The following is a 16,016-nucleotide window of genomic DNA, read 5'->3' as shown; positions in this document are numbered from 1 at the left end:
AAGGGAGTTCCAGGAGGTCCCCAGCTAAATGATAGTTTGGAACCAAATGGACCCTTATGGGTCTGTAACTCTTTGCACACTTTCAGAGTTAAATTAACATTGAATTTACTATGTAAATTGGGGTCCCAGAGATAGAAATGCCATTAAATCTGTAGACTAATATGCATGTCAAACTGGCGGTCCTTGAAATTAAACGGGCTGAGAATCACTGCTAGACCCGTAAAAATCTTCTCTAATGGGGGTCCCTGGCATATCTTTTCAAATGGGGGTGTGCGCGGGCTAATTAGTGTCAATTTGGGGGTTCTTGACATGAAAAAGTTTGAAAACCACCACTCTAGACCATGGGTTTTCAACAGGTGGTCCGTGGACCACTGGTGGTCCGTGGAGGTATTGCATGTGGTCCCTGACCATGCATTTAGTAATTTGGATTTTTTTGGATTAGGATTTGTTGATTTGTTTTAATGATTTATGTAGTAATTTACTGACAAGTTGGAGTTCAAGAAATTCAACAGAAAAAGGGAGTTAGAATCTCAAGAAGGGGGAAGTGCACCGGATTGTCTGGTTGAGTTATTATTAGGACATTTTACCAGTAGTAGTCAACGGTTGAGAAACAGTGGGATGTATACACATGGGATGGATAGCAAGTGTTCATTTACAAAAGCACTAATCTTAGCCCATATCCCCACCCAACACAATAGTGGTCCCCAGGTTGATTTTAAGTCAGGGTGGTGGTCCCTGGTTCACAATCAGTTGAAAACCCCCGCTCTAGACCAGGGGTTCTCAACCCGTGGGTCGCGACCCCTCGGGGGGGTCGCCAAATTATTTTAGGGGGTCCCCAAATTATTTAAAAAAAATAATAATAATAATATTTTCACGATTTTTCAAAAATAGCAGACCTACAAGCTCGTAGCGCGCCACTCGGTGGCGCGCTATGAGCTTGTAGATCTGCTATTTTTCAATAGCCAATTTATAACAATGCTTAAAACACCAAAAGGGGTTCCCGCCCAAAATGGTTTAAGGTTATTGTAGCAGTCAATTTATATTGGGGGTTGGGAGGGGGCGGGGGTCCCGAGACATTGCCAAAGCATTTCCGGGGGTCCCCGGCCAAAAACGTTGAGAACCCCTGCTCTAGACCACATGACGGTACGGGCATCATAACAGAGTGCTAGTCATGGCCACCTTGTGGAGTGCTGCCTCCAGGCTGCTGGCCCGGTCCTGGAGCAGTCTCTCATTGGAACGCAGAGCCAACAGCTCCTCGGCCAACCTCCTCTTGTCCTCCCTCAGGGAGAGCAACATCTGGACCTGACGCTGGCTCTCCAGGTCCTGACAGTGCTTCTCCTGAGAACACACAACGGGTGGAAGTGTAACCTATTGACCGAGCTTAAAAATGCGATGGATTTTTAATGACATCGCAGGACTGAACGAACTTTGTCTGGAACGAACTACCAACTAACAAAAAGAAGAAGAAGGAAAAAAAAGAAACATCACCCCTTCTTTGTTCAAAGGGGTAAGCAAAAGAAAAAGAAATTCAAAAGCTGGATTTCCTAAGGATTTCCTACAGAATTTAATAATGGAATAACGGGAGCTTCGGAAGGGACCTAAATTGTGTTAAATTGTTTTGCAAGTCTTTATTTGGCATTGCCATTTGGCACTTAAATCTGCCCTGATCCCAAGCTAGAGCTCTTCCATTGTTCCAGTAAGAACTCCACAATTGTGCAGGAAGAATTCGTTTATCCACTTAAACCCTATATACTTGTCGCTATTCTATATAGAATGGGGACACTAGGGTTCAAGTGGTTCAATATTGCACACACTTGTATTTCTATGGATCAGGGGCAACAGGTCGGACTCGTGACAACACTTCACGTTGCACTGCGCAGCGTCATTTCAGGACACCGGCCAGGCACCGCCCGAAGCTAAGTACACGCTAAACAAAGCTGCAGTCAATACCGACAATTAGAAATGATGCTACGGAAAACAACACTCAAGGGACACTGGAAGACCTATATTAGATTTTCTAAAATAGCCCATCTATAAGCAACACAACACGTTGCATCACGGTTTAGGCTTATAATGAAATAACAGGGCTGCCAGGTTGTTAAAGGACAACTTTAGTTTTTTTCAACCAAGGTTCATGTTTTAGGTTGTTATTAGAGAAAGTATAAGATGAGTGTTAATTTTTCTTCATTTGCTGCTTTCTTTCGTTTTAGGGATTTTAGCGGCTTTTGACAGGGGGCGGGGGCATTCGAGCATGGGGCTAAATATGTATTTCTTTACAAAATATTATGGCGATTTATTTTTTTATTATTTACTATAGTCCTAATATACCCCAGGAAATTACATCTGGCCACAGAAGATCACAGGATCTACTGAATGTGAAGGTATCGCTCTAAAATGTTGTAAAAAAATACATATTTAGCCCCATGCTCGAATGCCCTCGACCCCCTGTCAAAAACCGCTAAAATCCCTAAAATGAAAGAAAGCAGCAAATGAAGAAAAATTTACACTCATTTTTTACTTTCTCTAATAACAACCTAAAACATGAACCTTGGTTGAAAAAAACTAAAGTTGTCCTTTGAGAGATTAAATTTGGCACTTTACCCATTTTCAAACTATCTTCGTAGAATCCGTCCTCACTAATGCTCATCATAAGGTAATCATATACTCACTCTGTGTCTCAGAGGAGAAACCTCATCATAAGGTAATCATATACTCACTCTGTGTCTCAGAGGAGAAACCTCATCATAAGGTAATCATATACTCACTCTGTGTCTCAGAGGAGAAACCTCATCATAAGGTAATCATATACTCACTCTGTGTCTCAGAGGAGAAACCTGCTTACAGGGCCGTTCAAACAAACACAAGTCTATCGTATCGAGTCCACACCAGAAGTACAGTTGGGTGCCACCGATATTGTCCCTTATCATTTGACCCATTTAGGCCTGACCTCAACATTTTAAAAAATCCTTCTAAATCCTCCAGTTTTCTGAAATAAATATTTTCACGATTTTTCAAAAATAGCAGACCTACAAGCTCGTAGCGCGCCACTCGGTGGCGCGCTATGAGCTTGTAGATCTGCTATTTTTCAATAGCTAAATTATAACAATGTTTAAAACACCAAAAGGGGTTCCCGCCCAAAATGGGTTAACTGTCCTTTTGCGCAGATCACGCAAACCTCAGCAAAAAGAAAAGGACAATATCGATGGCCTCCAACTGTATAACAAAGACAATGGTGAAGTTGAACAATATCGTTATTGCTATAGTTACATGTTTAGTGCTTGTTGTGAACGGCTTTGTAAATTACATCCTCCGTAGGCAGGTTTGATCATTTAAAAACAAGATTTAAAATGTTTTAATATTTGTTTTTATTGATGCAAGAACAATGGCTTCAATTTCAGCATGCTAACTTTCCAGGAAGAGAAAGGCTTTACTTTCTGTTAGCTTGGAATCCCCATCGATGGCGTCACTGGTAGGCAGGTTTCTGAACTGTCCACAGCTCACCAATGAGACGCAGAGAGAGTAGACAGAAATGGTACCCTCATATAACGAGCATTAGTGAGGACCAATTTAGGGCTGTCACCATTATTACATGATCATCTAATCGCAATTATTTTAGATAATCGCAAGGAATTTGCCGTATCGACTGCAACGAAAGGTGCAATGGCACCTTTCGTTTACGAAGCCTAAAGGCCAAACAGAATTCAATGTTTTATTCATAGCCTATGTTTCAATGCTCAATGACCAAAAACACAATTAAATCGTTAATCGCAATTACTTGCGTGACAATTAATCGTCAAGCAAAATTTGTAATCGTCAGGATAGGTGGGTAAAAATGGGCGATGTGCTCCTTTAATCCATTGAGACCTGGAACGCATCCATGTCACGTTAGCGTTTAACCACATTAACCATTAACCCATTTTGGGGCGGGAACCCCTTTTGGTGTTTTAAACATTGTTATAATTTAGCTATTGAAAAATAGCAGATCTACAAGCTCATAGCACGCCACCGAGTGGCGCGCTATAAACTTGTAGGTCTGCTATTTTTGAAAAATCGTTAAAATGTGCCTCAAATCTTTCCGAAAATTGTCATGATTTAGAAAACTTTTTTTTTTTAATTTCGACGTCAGGCCTGAATGGGTTAACCCATTCAGGACGGAAGCATTATGTTACACTTTCGCTATTGAAAAATAGCAGATCTACAAGCCTACAAGCTTGTAGCTTTTTTGAATCGTCCTCAGGTCTAATTGGGTTAAATAGCTGATCTACAAGCTCACACTGCGTTGAGAGCATGTGGATCGGCTATTTTCAGTGTGCAACCCAAACCTGGCACACCAGGTAGAAATCAGTGGTTTGACATGTTTTCTTAAAAAGAATTATCCCACGATTTTGTAACCCATTTTTCACCCCTGTGTCAATTATCTAATGTGATCCTGGGCTCTACACACCCTCACACACCACACCTGGGGAGAGCAACGGACTTGAACTCATGCTTCCTTCATGTATGAGTGTTCAAGTCGCTCCTTTACACCTGACAGGGGGAGGTTTCCCTGGTTGGACGTAGCGCGTGGAAGGAACACGTTATTCCAACCTGTTCCTTTCCCCTCCATCAGGCGCCCCGGCTGGCCAGGGGGAGGCAGTTTAGAGTCCAGGATTACTGCATGTTTTTTGTGAGGGCACCTACCCTAGGGGACACGGGGAGAACATGCAAACTCCACACAGAAAGGCCCTTTCGCTAACCCGGCCTCGGGTATGGGCACTGATGACACGGAGGAGAGGACACGCCGCCAGCGCCCACAGCGTCCCGAGCGGGAATCGAACCCAGGACCTTCTAGCTGTGAGGCGACAGCACTACTGAGTGGTTTGACATGTTTACCTGGTACAGTTCTTCCATGGCGGCCTCTTGTTGCTGGATCCTGCCCTGCAGAGAGTCCATCTGCTCCCGGCCCTCCGTGATCCGCTTCTGCATGCCCATGGCTACCTGGAGGCCTGCAGCGCAAGATAATATATACACCAACAAAGTCCCATAATGAGAGAGTAGAACAAAACCCACAGAGACATTGTCTCATCCTCATGAATCCCAACCTGGGCATGTCATAATATCCATGACATCCCTGGGCATGTCTATGATAATACGTGAACATTTGGCACAAAAAGAAAGCAAACATTAGACGAAAATGGCCGATCTACAATTTCACAAAATGTGTTGTGAGGTAATGTAGATGGTGTTTTTTTGTGAAACCGCTGAGGGACCCCAGTAAATGACGTATAGGGATAAGTGGTAAAGTCCTGGCCTATACTTAGTCGTACTACAAAATTTACAAATTGCAAAAACAATTGCAATTTGGACAATCTACAAGCTCACAACACGTTTCATCATGATACATTGTGAGCTTGTAGATCTGCTATTTTCACTATTTTTTATTTATTTTTATTTGCCCAAAATAGAGAAGCAGGTTTAATGTGGTTAACGCACATTGTAATTAAATTGTTACACTGTAGTGTAGTATAATCAAACATAAATAAAACAGAGGGGATAGTCATGGATTTCCACCCAGCGAGTGAGGAGCGAAGGAGCAGAAGAGGACATCTTCTCATCTGTTTCACATTAATTCTAGGGATGGAAATCAAACAAAAGCAGTTTTATTCTTCAAAAGGACAGGTGCTTACGGTTATGAGCACCAGATTACAACTGCTCCAACTGGAGCGCCAACAAAGCAGAAGTACAACACCCCCCCCCCCCCCCCCACTGCCCCGCCCCAAAGTAAGATTCGCCGTTATCTAAGAAGGGATTAATACCACTAAAGACAGAAGATATTCCAGTACAAATAAATTATTACAGGTTCATATGATGTGAAGCAGATGACGCCGTCTTAACCCATTTTGGGCGGGAACCCCTTTTGGTTTTAGCATCATGTTATGCTTTAGCTATTGAAAAATAGCAGATCTACAAGCTCATAGCGCGCTACGAGCTTGTAGGTCTGCTATTTTTGAAAAATCGAGGATGTAGAAGACATTTTGTAGAATCTGATCTCAGGTCAAAATGGGTTAAAGCCAAACAGATGTTTCTTTGATAGGGAGACTTTTTAATTAAACGGGGCTGCCTTTATAAATGAATTGTGTGTGTGTGTGTGTGTGTGTGTGTGTGTGTGTGTGTGAGACCGTGTCCATCCGCCCCCTCCAGGGTCCTGAGGCTTCTCCTGGCCTGCTCCAGCTCGGCATGGCTGGACTTCAGTTGACTTCTCAGCTTTAACACATCACCCTTGTGCCCTTCTGCACACACACACACACACACACACACACACACACACACACACACACACACACACACACACACACACACACACACACACACACACACACACACACACACACACACACACACACACACACACACACACACACACACACACACACACACACACACACACACACACACACACACACACACACACACACACACACACACACACACACACACACACGGCACTAAATTACGTTCACACTCGATCTTGACAGATACGGGATCACAGATGGAAGGAGGAGAAATGAAATGGGCTTGGTTGACTTGTGAAAACATACCGGACGTGGTTTGTTGTTTGCTTTAGCCTTTAGGTGGAGCAAGCAGCCCATTATGCTTGGCAACGAGCTACGAAAGAAGTGCCTCTTTCCAAGAACACTGTTCTGTGAAATATATCTAAACCGATATTTAGAACAACAGAAAAACGACTTCTTGCTCATGTAGGTAAATGTTTTTCTTATATATCAAAGAATAGATTTGTTTTATAATCTAAATTGATTAGTCTGATTAACCACTTAACCCTCTATTATACTTTGTTGTACAATACATGCAAAATAGTAAAAATAGCAGATCTACAAGCTCACCACGTTGGGAGCTTGTAGCTTTGCTACTTTCACTGATAGGAGGATGAAAGTCCTAGATGCCTAATCATGCAAGGTGACGATGGAATAATAAAGTCCTAGGCTGCGTACACACCTAAAGAACAAATGTTTGGTCCGTGTGCGATGCCTGATTGCTATTTGATTGCTGCTCCAATTCATTTTCAATGGGAGTCACGTCGTTTGATCGGACAAACCTGTCCGATGTGGGGGCGGAGGGCACAACAAACACATCGGACACCTTGTAGTCAAAACAGCCAACGAACAGGGTGGGACTTCAGATCGGACAGAAGGGTGGTTTTTAACCGCCAACTAATAGGAGAGAACTTCCGTTCTTGACAGCACTGGGTGGGGTTTAGGCTGTAGTTTTCTGAGTTACGTGACACAGACTATTATATCGCTTGTTTGTATGTCTTCTTTTGGCTACGGCCGTGCGTAACTTGGAGAGTCCAAGTTGCGCACGGCTGTCTCCAGTGAGTGAGTCTCGCCCCAAGTTCTATTCTATATACAGAAATACAGGACGATAGCCAAAATAGCCGTCGGGCCTCGGCAGTTGTGAGGCTGCATTAATAATTAGTTCTAAAAGCATGTCTTTTTTACGGGGATCACTATTGATTTTAATAGTAGACGCATATATGTCTATGAGTAGCCTAGAGTAGAAATGTAATGGCAGCGTATGAGGTTCACATGCGCAAATATAACAGATGTACAAGTTATCGACACGAATGGTACTTACGGTCTGGTACACGATGTAAGCTTGTAGATCTGTTTATTTTAAGCATGCGCCACCGCCACCACGCAAAGTTATGACGCGCGCACATGTGGGGGGAGAGACCCGATATATTTTATAGCTCTATGGGAGAGACGCAGACAGAGAAATATTTAAAATCATCCTGTCTCGCTCTAGCGCAAGGCCGCACGCATAAAGAGCCAATGGAGCAAATGTTAAATAAGCTACACAGGTGGTCCTAAATGATTAATTGATTACATCACTATAGCAAAAGACGTGATATAGGTCAACTCCAACTGCAGCGGAGCTGTTCTGACTTGAAGCTTAACTGACCAGGTGCACATGGAAGAAAAGTCCTTTTTATCGGGATTCGGGGATACTTTGTTGTAGGCTATACGTCTCCGGTGAATTGTATGCACCAGCAGCAAGCACATTATTGTTCAAACACCTGCTCCTCTGTTCATCTGTTGTCTTATTTGGCTAATAAAATACTTATTAAGAATTCATGCAATTTCAAGTTGTTGCTGCAATCATGATTCGTGTTGCTGTTCTCTTCTCTCTGTGTGACTGAAGTTTGCGCCCAAAAATTGTACAGTGATTTCCCGCACCCACTCATGTTATTTTTCCCTCCGTAGCAAAATGACCTCTTTTCTTTTTTTCACTATTTGGTTCGCTTAACATGTCCACGTGTCATTTGTTTACATATTTGGTACGCTTTACAAAGTCCAGTGTGAACACCAAACGGACCAAAATCAAAATGCAAATATTTGGTCCTTGGTCCTTGATCCGGACCTTCTAAGTGAACTTTGAGTGTGAAAAACGGCCTCGACAAACTACTGCTAGCTGCTGCTGCAGTCAAGAAAACTACACTGAACATATGTGCATCTATTTCCGCGTGTCGTAGCACCGCCCAAATCGCGCAAAGCATTGTGGGACATGGAGGCATCAAATCATAAAAATGTAATCAGTGGTCGGTCGGACAGATCTGTGTGTCCGAAAGGTGTGTACGAAGCCCTAGATGCCTAATCATGCAAGGTGACGATGGAATAATAATGTCCTAGATGCCTAATCATGCAAGGTGACGATGGAATAATAAAGTCCTAGATGCCTAATCATGCAAGGTGACGATGGAATAATAATGTCCTAGATGCCTAATCATGCAAGGTGACGATGGAATAATAAAGTCCTAGATGCCTAATCATGCAAGGTGACGATGGAATAATAAAGTCCTAGATGCCTAATCACTGATAGGAGGATGAAAGTCCTAGATGCCTAATCATGCTAACCTGACTCTCTGCTGCCCCATCTGGCAGAGTCAGGTTATAATCATGCAAGGTGACGATGGAATAATCAATCCATAAGGAAGCAGTGCTGATTTGAAAATCTAATTGACAACTAAAATGGCCGATCTATACTACAACCTCACAAAGCGTCATAGTGAACATCTAGATCTGCTATTTTAAGGGCGTATCACTGGCACACAACCAAGTATAAATCGAGCCTTAATGAATGCTACGTTGAGTAATCCTCTTTCAAACATTGGCACTCTTGACGATTGGTCTCAGTACCCGGACAGGGTTTTTGGAGAGAAAGGAGGACTGTTGTGTTCTGTGATACATTCTGTATAGTCGATCACATCTTACCAGACAGTAACAACAGTTGCGTGCGTTGTGCGTTGACCCGAGCGGCGAGCTGACGCTTCTCCAGGGTCGCCTGCTGGAAACGGCGTCTCTGCTCGGCCAGGGAGGCCTGCAGCTCGGCCAGGGAGGCCTGCAGCTCCCGCCTGTCCTGTTCCAGAGCAGCCAGTCTCTGCTCGGCCAGGGAGGCCTGCAGCTCCCGCCTGTCCTGTTCCAGAGCAGCCACGGCCAGGGAGGCCTGCAGCTCCCGCCTGTCCTGTTCCAGAGCAGCCAGGCCTGAATCGCGTTCGGCTAGCTCAGCCTGTTTTTGGCGAGAACCAGTGTTTAGATTTGAATTTGAATTTTTTTAATACAACGCTCTGGGGTCAGAGGATAAGCAGAAAGGCGTTATGTCCAAGATACTCTTTAACCAGTATACAGCTACTGGACATTTACTTGGATTTGAACCAGCAAATTCCTTATTCTTGAATCGAACAAGGGTATCATCAAACCATTCTCCTCACCCGCAGCTGCTGGACTTCCAGCTTGCGCTCGTTGAGCTGGTCGTTGAGGTGGTTCTTCTCCTGGTGGAGGGTGTCGATGATGCGGCCGTGCTGCACCGTCGTCTGCACGTCGCCCTCCGTCTGCAGCCTCAGGAGCTCCAGCACCTTCTCGCGGTCACCCAGCTGTAGCCTCAGCCCGTCTGCCTCGGCCTGCAGAGCCCCGCAACGGCCCCGGGCCTCCTCCAGGCTCGCACGGCCCTGTTCGAATACAGTGGACAAAAATCTAATCAATGGCTGCATTGGGCATTTGAAATGTACAATTAATAATAATGAATTCATTACTACAACATTAACCCATTTTGGGCGGGAACCCCTTTTGGTGTTAGCATTATGTTAGCAGATCTACAAGCTCATAGTAGCTCATGTAGGTCTGCTATTTTTGAAAAAACGAAGAACGACTGCCATAGAAACATAGCTTTTTCAGAAAACTGTCAGGATGTAGAAGACATTTTTAGAATATGATCTCAGGTCAAAATGGGTTAAAGTAACTAATACAACATACTAATACCTGCTTGAGCCCCTGGTGCCCAATTAAGGACAGTTAACGGTTAAGGAGAGCAAATTGAAGGGGATTCATTTATTTATTTAGTAACTACAGATGGGGAAATATATTTACGGAGGAAAGCTGACCACATCTGAAACACAGAACCAACACAAAACCCAGATAGAAAACCATATCTATTATCTACAATACAATCTGTTAAAAACACAGTGGTCAGAATTAAAATGAAAGTAAACTTTCCTAATGAGCATCGACCCCAAACTTGCGGCCCTATCTCGCCATGCAGATATCTCTAACTGGGGAATGTGGGAGCATTAGATTCACTGGAACACTGGCTGTTTGCAAACTTTGCACGGAACATGAACGGAACATCGCCTTAGTTCAGGCACGCACAAAAGTGAAGCCGTTCTCACACTCATACACCCTCCAATCACGTAACAGCCACAATCGTAATGGTTCATATGTGGTCTATTTAAGCTGACTGACATTCACTCTTTACATGCTCTACATATCTCGGTGCTACCACAATGACAGCTCATCAATGGACAAACTCCCCAGTAATTTCATATTAGGTCACTTGACGCAGGTTCATGTGTGTTGTATACAACATGAAATTCCAGTACAATGCAGCACAACCCAACAATATTACATAACAGCCAGTCCAAGAATCCCAACAAAAGCACTGAAAGGAATCCCAATTCCCAACAAAAGCACTGATCACATACACAAGCTCTCACAATTGTCCAAGGTTCATAACAAATGAGTGCCCTCGTTCTGTCAAAGTTAATGTTCGTACGTTCATATAAATCCAAAATCTGTCTCTTTCATTTTACCTTCTCCATTCACTCTGCCCAACATATATTCATATGATGTGATTTTAACCATTTCCTCATTCCACTCTTTAAGCCCAAGTGCTGCAACAAGTCCAACTTTTACAATGATGTCCTATGATCATGTTCTTAATAAATATCAGTGCATCTTTATGTTCCGCCCTATGAGGTTGTCATACTGTATGTTTATTTTCATGTAATAACTGTGCATTTATGTTCTTCCCTATGAGGGGTTCATACATGTATGTCTATTATCATGTCCATGTCATAACGGTGTATATTTAGGCTCTGCTGGGGGTTGTGTGATGTCAGAGTTTGTGTCATGCTTGCGCAGATTGTTGTGGAGCCTCACAGAGAAGAGCCATCATGCCCAATAAAATGCCATATCACAGCAATAAATGTTTTTTGTTTGTTTGTTTGTTGTTTTTCCATCTCAATGAGTGTCAGACTGAACTGAATAAACAATGTAACTTAGGTAGGCAGGTAAGACATCTAGCATCTAACATAGAAACAACATGCATCTACACAACAAGTTCAGATGCAAAGAACTACAGTGCTGGGGTCAGAAAAGGTGAGTTTTCAGACTGCTGTGAAAAGGTTAGCCGAGGATACATGGCTGTTTGTCTTCCCATAGGAAAAAAGAAAAGAAAAACACAGCCTGTGTCAGATTAGAATTCACATACCTCTCTCTATAGGCGTGTTGGGTTGGTTTGGTTTGTGCATGTGATTGTATGTATCAGTCTTTAAGCCAAGGTGTGACATCTGATCAACCTTGACAAATTCAACAATCCACATGATAAGTGGCATAGTGATTTTTGTTTCCACAGAGAGATGGCTTAAGCAACCTGTGTGTGTGTGTGTGTGTGTGTGTGTGTGTGTGTGTGTGTGTGTGTGTGTGTGTGTGTGTGTTTTGCTGAACATGTCCATGTCATAACTGTGTATATTTAGGCTCTGCTGGGGGTTGTGTGATGTCAGAGTTTGTGTCATGCTTGCGCAGATTGTTGTGGAGCCTCACAGAGAAGAGCCATCATGCCCAATAAAATGCAATATCACAGCAATAAATGTTTTTTGTTTGTTTGTTTGTTGTTTTTCCATCTCAATGAGTGTCAGACTGAACTGAATGATTTTTTTAGTATTCTAGGCCAGCCCTCCAGGGTCTTGCAAATATCTAGTAAAGCATTTAATCATGTAACAATATCAAAAAAAAATCTATATGAGGTGTAGTCCCAGTTATACTGTACCCAGTTATCTCACCCTCCAGACCAGGGGTGGGCAACTGGCGGCCCGGGGGCCACATGCGGCCCCCACCTTCACTTAATGCGGCCCACATGTTAATATCAGAATACTGATATAGTATTGATTTCAGCTGTTACAATTCCAAACTCTTTAATTACTTCATGACTAGTATTAAATGACTAGTAGACCTACTTAATTAATATGAATAGTATTAAAATGTTAGTCTTTTTGTGTCCAATGTAGTTATGGTAACAGTTCATAAAGTTAACATAACTATAACTAAATGCATTTGAAATTCATTAAAAAGGTTACTTTTTCAGGATTCCAATTAAAAAATGGCAAAAGATTATTCAGGTTTTCAAGTCAAATATAGCAAAAATAGCCGATCTACAAGCTCAAAACGCGTCGCACTGCGACGCGTTTTGAGCTTGTAGATCGGCTATTTTTGACAGGAACATGCACTGCGGCCCCTCTGGAATGAGTGTGGAAATATATTGGCCCTCGCCATCGTCAAAGTTGCTCACCCCTGCTCCAGACCATCTGGAAATCTAATCAGTACAGCCTAAAAACCAAGATCCAACTGTATAACAGCTATATAACAGCAAGGTTAAGTCAGTTTTTCTGTATGGCTCAGAATTCTGGCGAGTGGTTGAGAGCGACATGAATAAGATCAACTCATTCCACAATGGGTGTCTCCGGAAGATATGTCGCATCTTTTGGCCAGAAAAGATCTCCAATGAGGACCTGTACAAAAAGACGAACTGTTGCAATGTGGTACTGGAAATCAAACACAGACGGTCAGCTGGCTCGGACATGTCCTCCGAATGGATCAGAACAGGATTCCTAAAGTAGCCTTAAGATGGACCCCACCTGGAAAGAGGAAACAAGGGAAGGCCAAAAACAACCTGGCGGAGAACTGTGACCTCAGAACTCCATCCATCCATCTTCAACCGCTTATCCGTAGTCGGGTCGCGGGGGCAACAGCTCCACCAGAGTGCTCCAGACTTCCCTCTCCAGAGCAACATTAGTGACTTCCTCCTGGGGGATTCCGAGACGTTCCAAGGCCAGTGAGTCGATGTGTTTCCTCCAACTGCGCCTTGGTCTGCCCCGGGGTCTCCTCCCAGTGGGACGTGCGTCGAGGACCTCCCTAGGGAGGCGCCCGAGAGGCATCCTAACCAGATGCCCGAACCACCTCAGCTGACTCCTTTCCAGGCGAAGGACCTCAAAACTGAAGATGGCAAATGGGCGAGGCTCAACATGCTGCACAGGATAGGACCAGATGGAAGCAGATAGTCGCAGCCTTATGTTCCACCAGGAACCAAGAGGATTAAGTAAGTTATCTTACCAGAGTCTCCATCCGAGCCTGGCAGTCCTCCCTGAACGTTTGCAGTCGTTGGACCAGCCGGCTGCGTTCGTCCAGCTCTTTACGTAGCTCCTCCACGGTGGCGCAGAGGCCCACGCACCTCACCCCCAGCTGCTCGCTGCGTTCCTTCTCCTGGGACAGATCATCATGTGCCTGACGCAGCTCCGACTGACAGAAGGATAAACAGAGCGGCTTGAGTTATGTTACATTTTTTCTAAACTTCCTTTACCATATCAGTCCAAGTTGAACTTTTAGCCCTTAAGAGATTGTCCCCTATCTTCCAATGGTTTTGTGTACATAAGTGTATACTTTAGCAGATCTCCTCCTACATTTTAAAATGTCATTCACTGCCATTCATGTTGAAACAGAGTGGACAAAACACACTCATGTCATGCTTTATACGACTTCTGAATAACAAAGGTTCAAAGAGGAAGCAACAGAACTGGGGAATTATTTTCCTTTATGCTGTTGAAGGATACGATCAAATTTGGTATTTAGAATTTGTCCACTATCAGTCATTGAATTATAGATATTGCAAGGGAGAATTGAATATATTGGCCAGCTGATTATATAAATGTTTGAAGAAAAAAAAACGAATTAATAAAATAAGATAATTAAGTTGCAAGTTTAAAGGTGTACACTACACAGACAAAAATAACGAATATGGTTTAGACAAGAACTATGCTTATTCCATGCCTGTGAGTGTGTAGCTAGTTCTAAGTCCCTATGACGCAACATAGGGACCCTCAAGGTTGAGGGAATTCCAAACTAGCCATTACAGGTCTACAACTCTCTCAGGCCCCATTTCCACCAACAGAACTTTGGTTCTAGAACTGGTTCCGCTTTAGATTCTTGGATTCATGCTTTCATGGAACGGGCAGAATTTGTTTTTTTTGTTCCAGTTCCGAAACCAACTTTTAGGGTTCTGAACCAATACCTTTTAGGGTTCTGAACCAATACATTTTCCGAGTGAAAACACTCTGAACTGGCTCAATATTACTAGGCGGGAAAAAGGAAGCGGTTCAACCACGGTGTAAAAAGGGCCTCAGAGTTATCAGGGTCCTTCAAAATTAGAGATGTCCCGATACTGTATCGGTATCGGGAAAAGTATCGGATCGGCCCTTATTTGTCTTATCGGGTCATATCGGTATCGGTGAATATGCTAACCACCGATCCGACACAGGGGTGTAATGGGGTTGACACTATGGCAGGTAAATAAAATGTTGGGACATGTGGAGTTTGCTTTGGAGTTGCCCCAAACTGCAAGTGCACATTTGAGTGAGGAGTCTGCTATAAACACAACACGAGATATATAGCTAGATAGCTATAAACACAACATGAGATCACGACACTGGTATCAGTATTCGATATCGGCTAACACAGAAATTGAGGTATCAGGATCGGATCAGAAGCGAAAAAAAGTGTATCGGGACATCCCTATTGAAAATGAAACGTTTGCGAATCACTGATGTATGACACGTGGGCCCATCATGGTACCGTGATCTGGACACGCTGGGATTGGAGCCGCTCTGCTTGACGCATGAAGGCCTCGTCCATCTGGGACTGGGTCTGGCAGAGCTGCCACTCCAGAGAACACACCTGCAGCGGCACAGGGAAATATATGTGGGAAATATTGAATATGGTTGTTTTTAATTGAGAAAACACACTGATCTTCTTCATGTATCGTCACCAGAACCCCTGTCATCAGTCACATCACCCCTGTACTTCACCAACTCCACTGGCTCCCCATCAAATACCGCATCGACTTCAAGATCCTTCTCCATACATTCAAGGCCATCCATAATCTCGCCCCCCCATACCTGTCTGACCTTGTCCATGTCAACATCCCCACCCGGTCTCTTAGGTCTGCCTCCTCAATCACCCTGAAAGTTCTCCCAGCCCGTCTCTCCACCATGGGGTCAAGAGCCTTCAGCCGCTCTGCCCCCCACCTCTGGAACTCCCTCCCCCCTGACATCAGAAACATGGACTCTATCACCATATTCCAAACTCACCTCAAAACCCACCCGTTTAGGCAGGCATATGGCTGACCTCTGCTGCAAGCTGTGCCCTAGTTTTGTTTTGCTTTTAACTGTGTTTTGTATCAACTGTTTTTAACCTGTACGGCGACCTTGAGTGCCCTGAAAGGCGCCTTATAAATAAATGTATTATTATTATTATGTTGTTGACACAGTGCTGCTGCTGGCTTTGTGCGCCGACGGCAGAAGAACACTGGATGCGTTTCTCAGCTGTTTCCTGTGTTCATGTTCATGCTGCTGGCTG

The 16,016-nt window shown here is 43.7% G+C and overlaps 1 protein-coding gene across 4 annotated transcripts in view; it reads right to left on the bottom strand.

The window, feature by feature from the left end:
* Window positions 1–16,016, bottom strand: part of LOC306933601 (uncharacterized protein) — a 29,967-nt gene that overhangs the window by 8,667 nt on the left and 5,284 nt on the right. For 3 of the 4 annotated variants that reach the window (XM_079515899.1, XM_079515896.1, XM_079515897.1), the window contains exons 9-15: window positions 15,234–15,335; window positions 13,719–13,904; window positions 9,767–10,003; window positions 9,270–9,564; window positions 6,159–6,269; window positions 4,873–4,985; window positions 1,180–1,338 (exon numbers count right to left, since the gene is read on the bottom strand). In XM_079515899.1, the coding sequence (XP_079372025.1) occupies window positions 1,180–1,338; window positions 4,873–4,985; window positions 6,159–6,269; window positions 9,270–9,564; window positions 9,767–10,003; window positions 13,719–13,904; window positions 15,234–15,335 (1,203 nt within the window). The remainder of the gene's footprint in view (window positions 1–1,179; window positions 1,339–4,872; window positions 4,986–6,158; window positions 6,270–9,269; window positions 9,565–9,766; window positions 10,004–13,718; window positions 13,905–15,233; window positions 15,336–16,016) is intronic. The other variant, XM_079515898.1, reaches the window with a different exon arrangement.

Source organism: Electrona antarctica (genome assembly GCF_951216825.1).
Source record: "Electrona antarctica genome assembly, chromosome: 12".
Taxonomy (NCBI): Eukaryota; Metazoa; Chordata; class Actinopteri; order Myctophiformes; family Myctophidae; genus Electrona; species Electrona antarctica.
The sequence above is the reverse complement of the archived record's forward strand: the minus strand, read 5'-3'. Positions and strand labels throughout refer to the sequence as shown.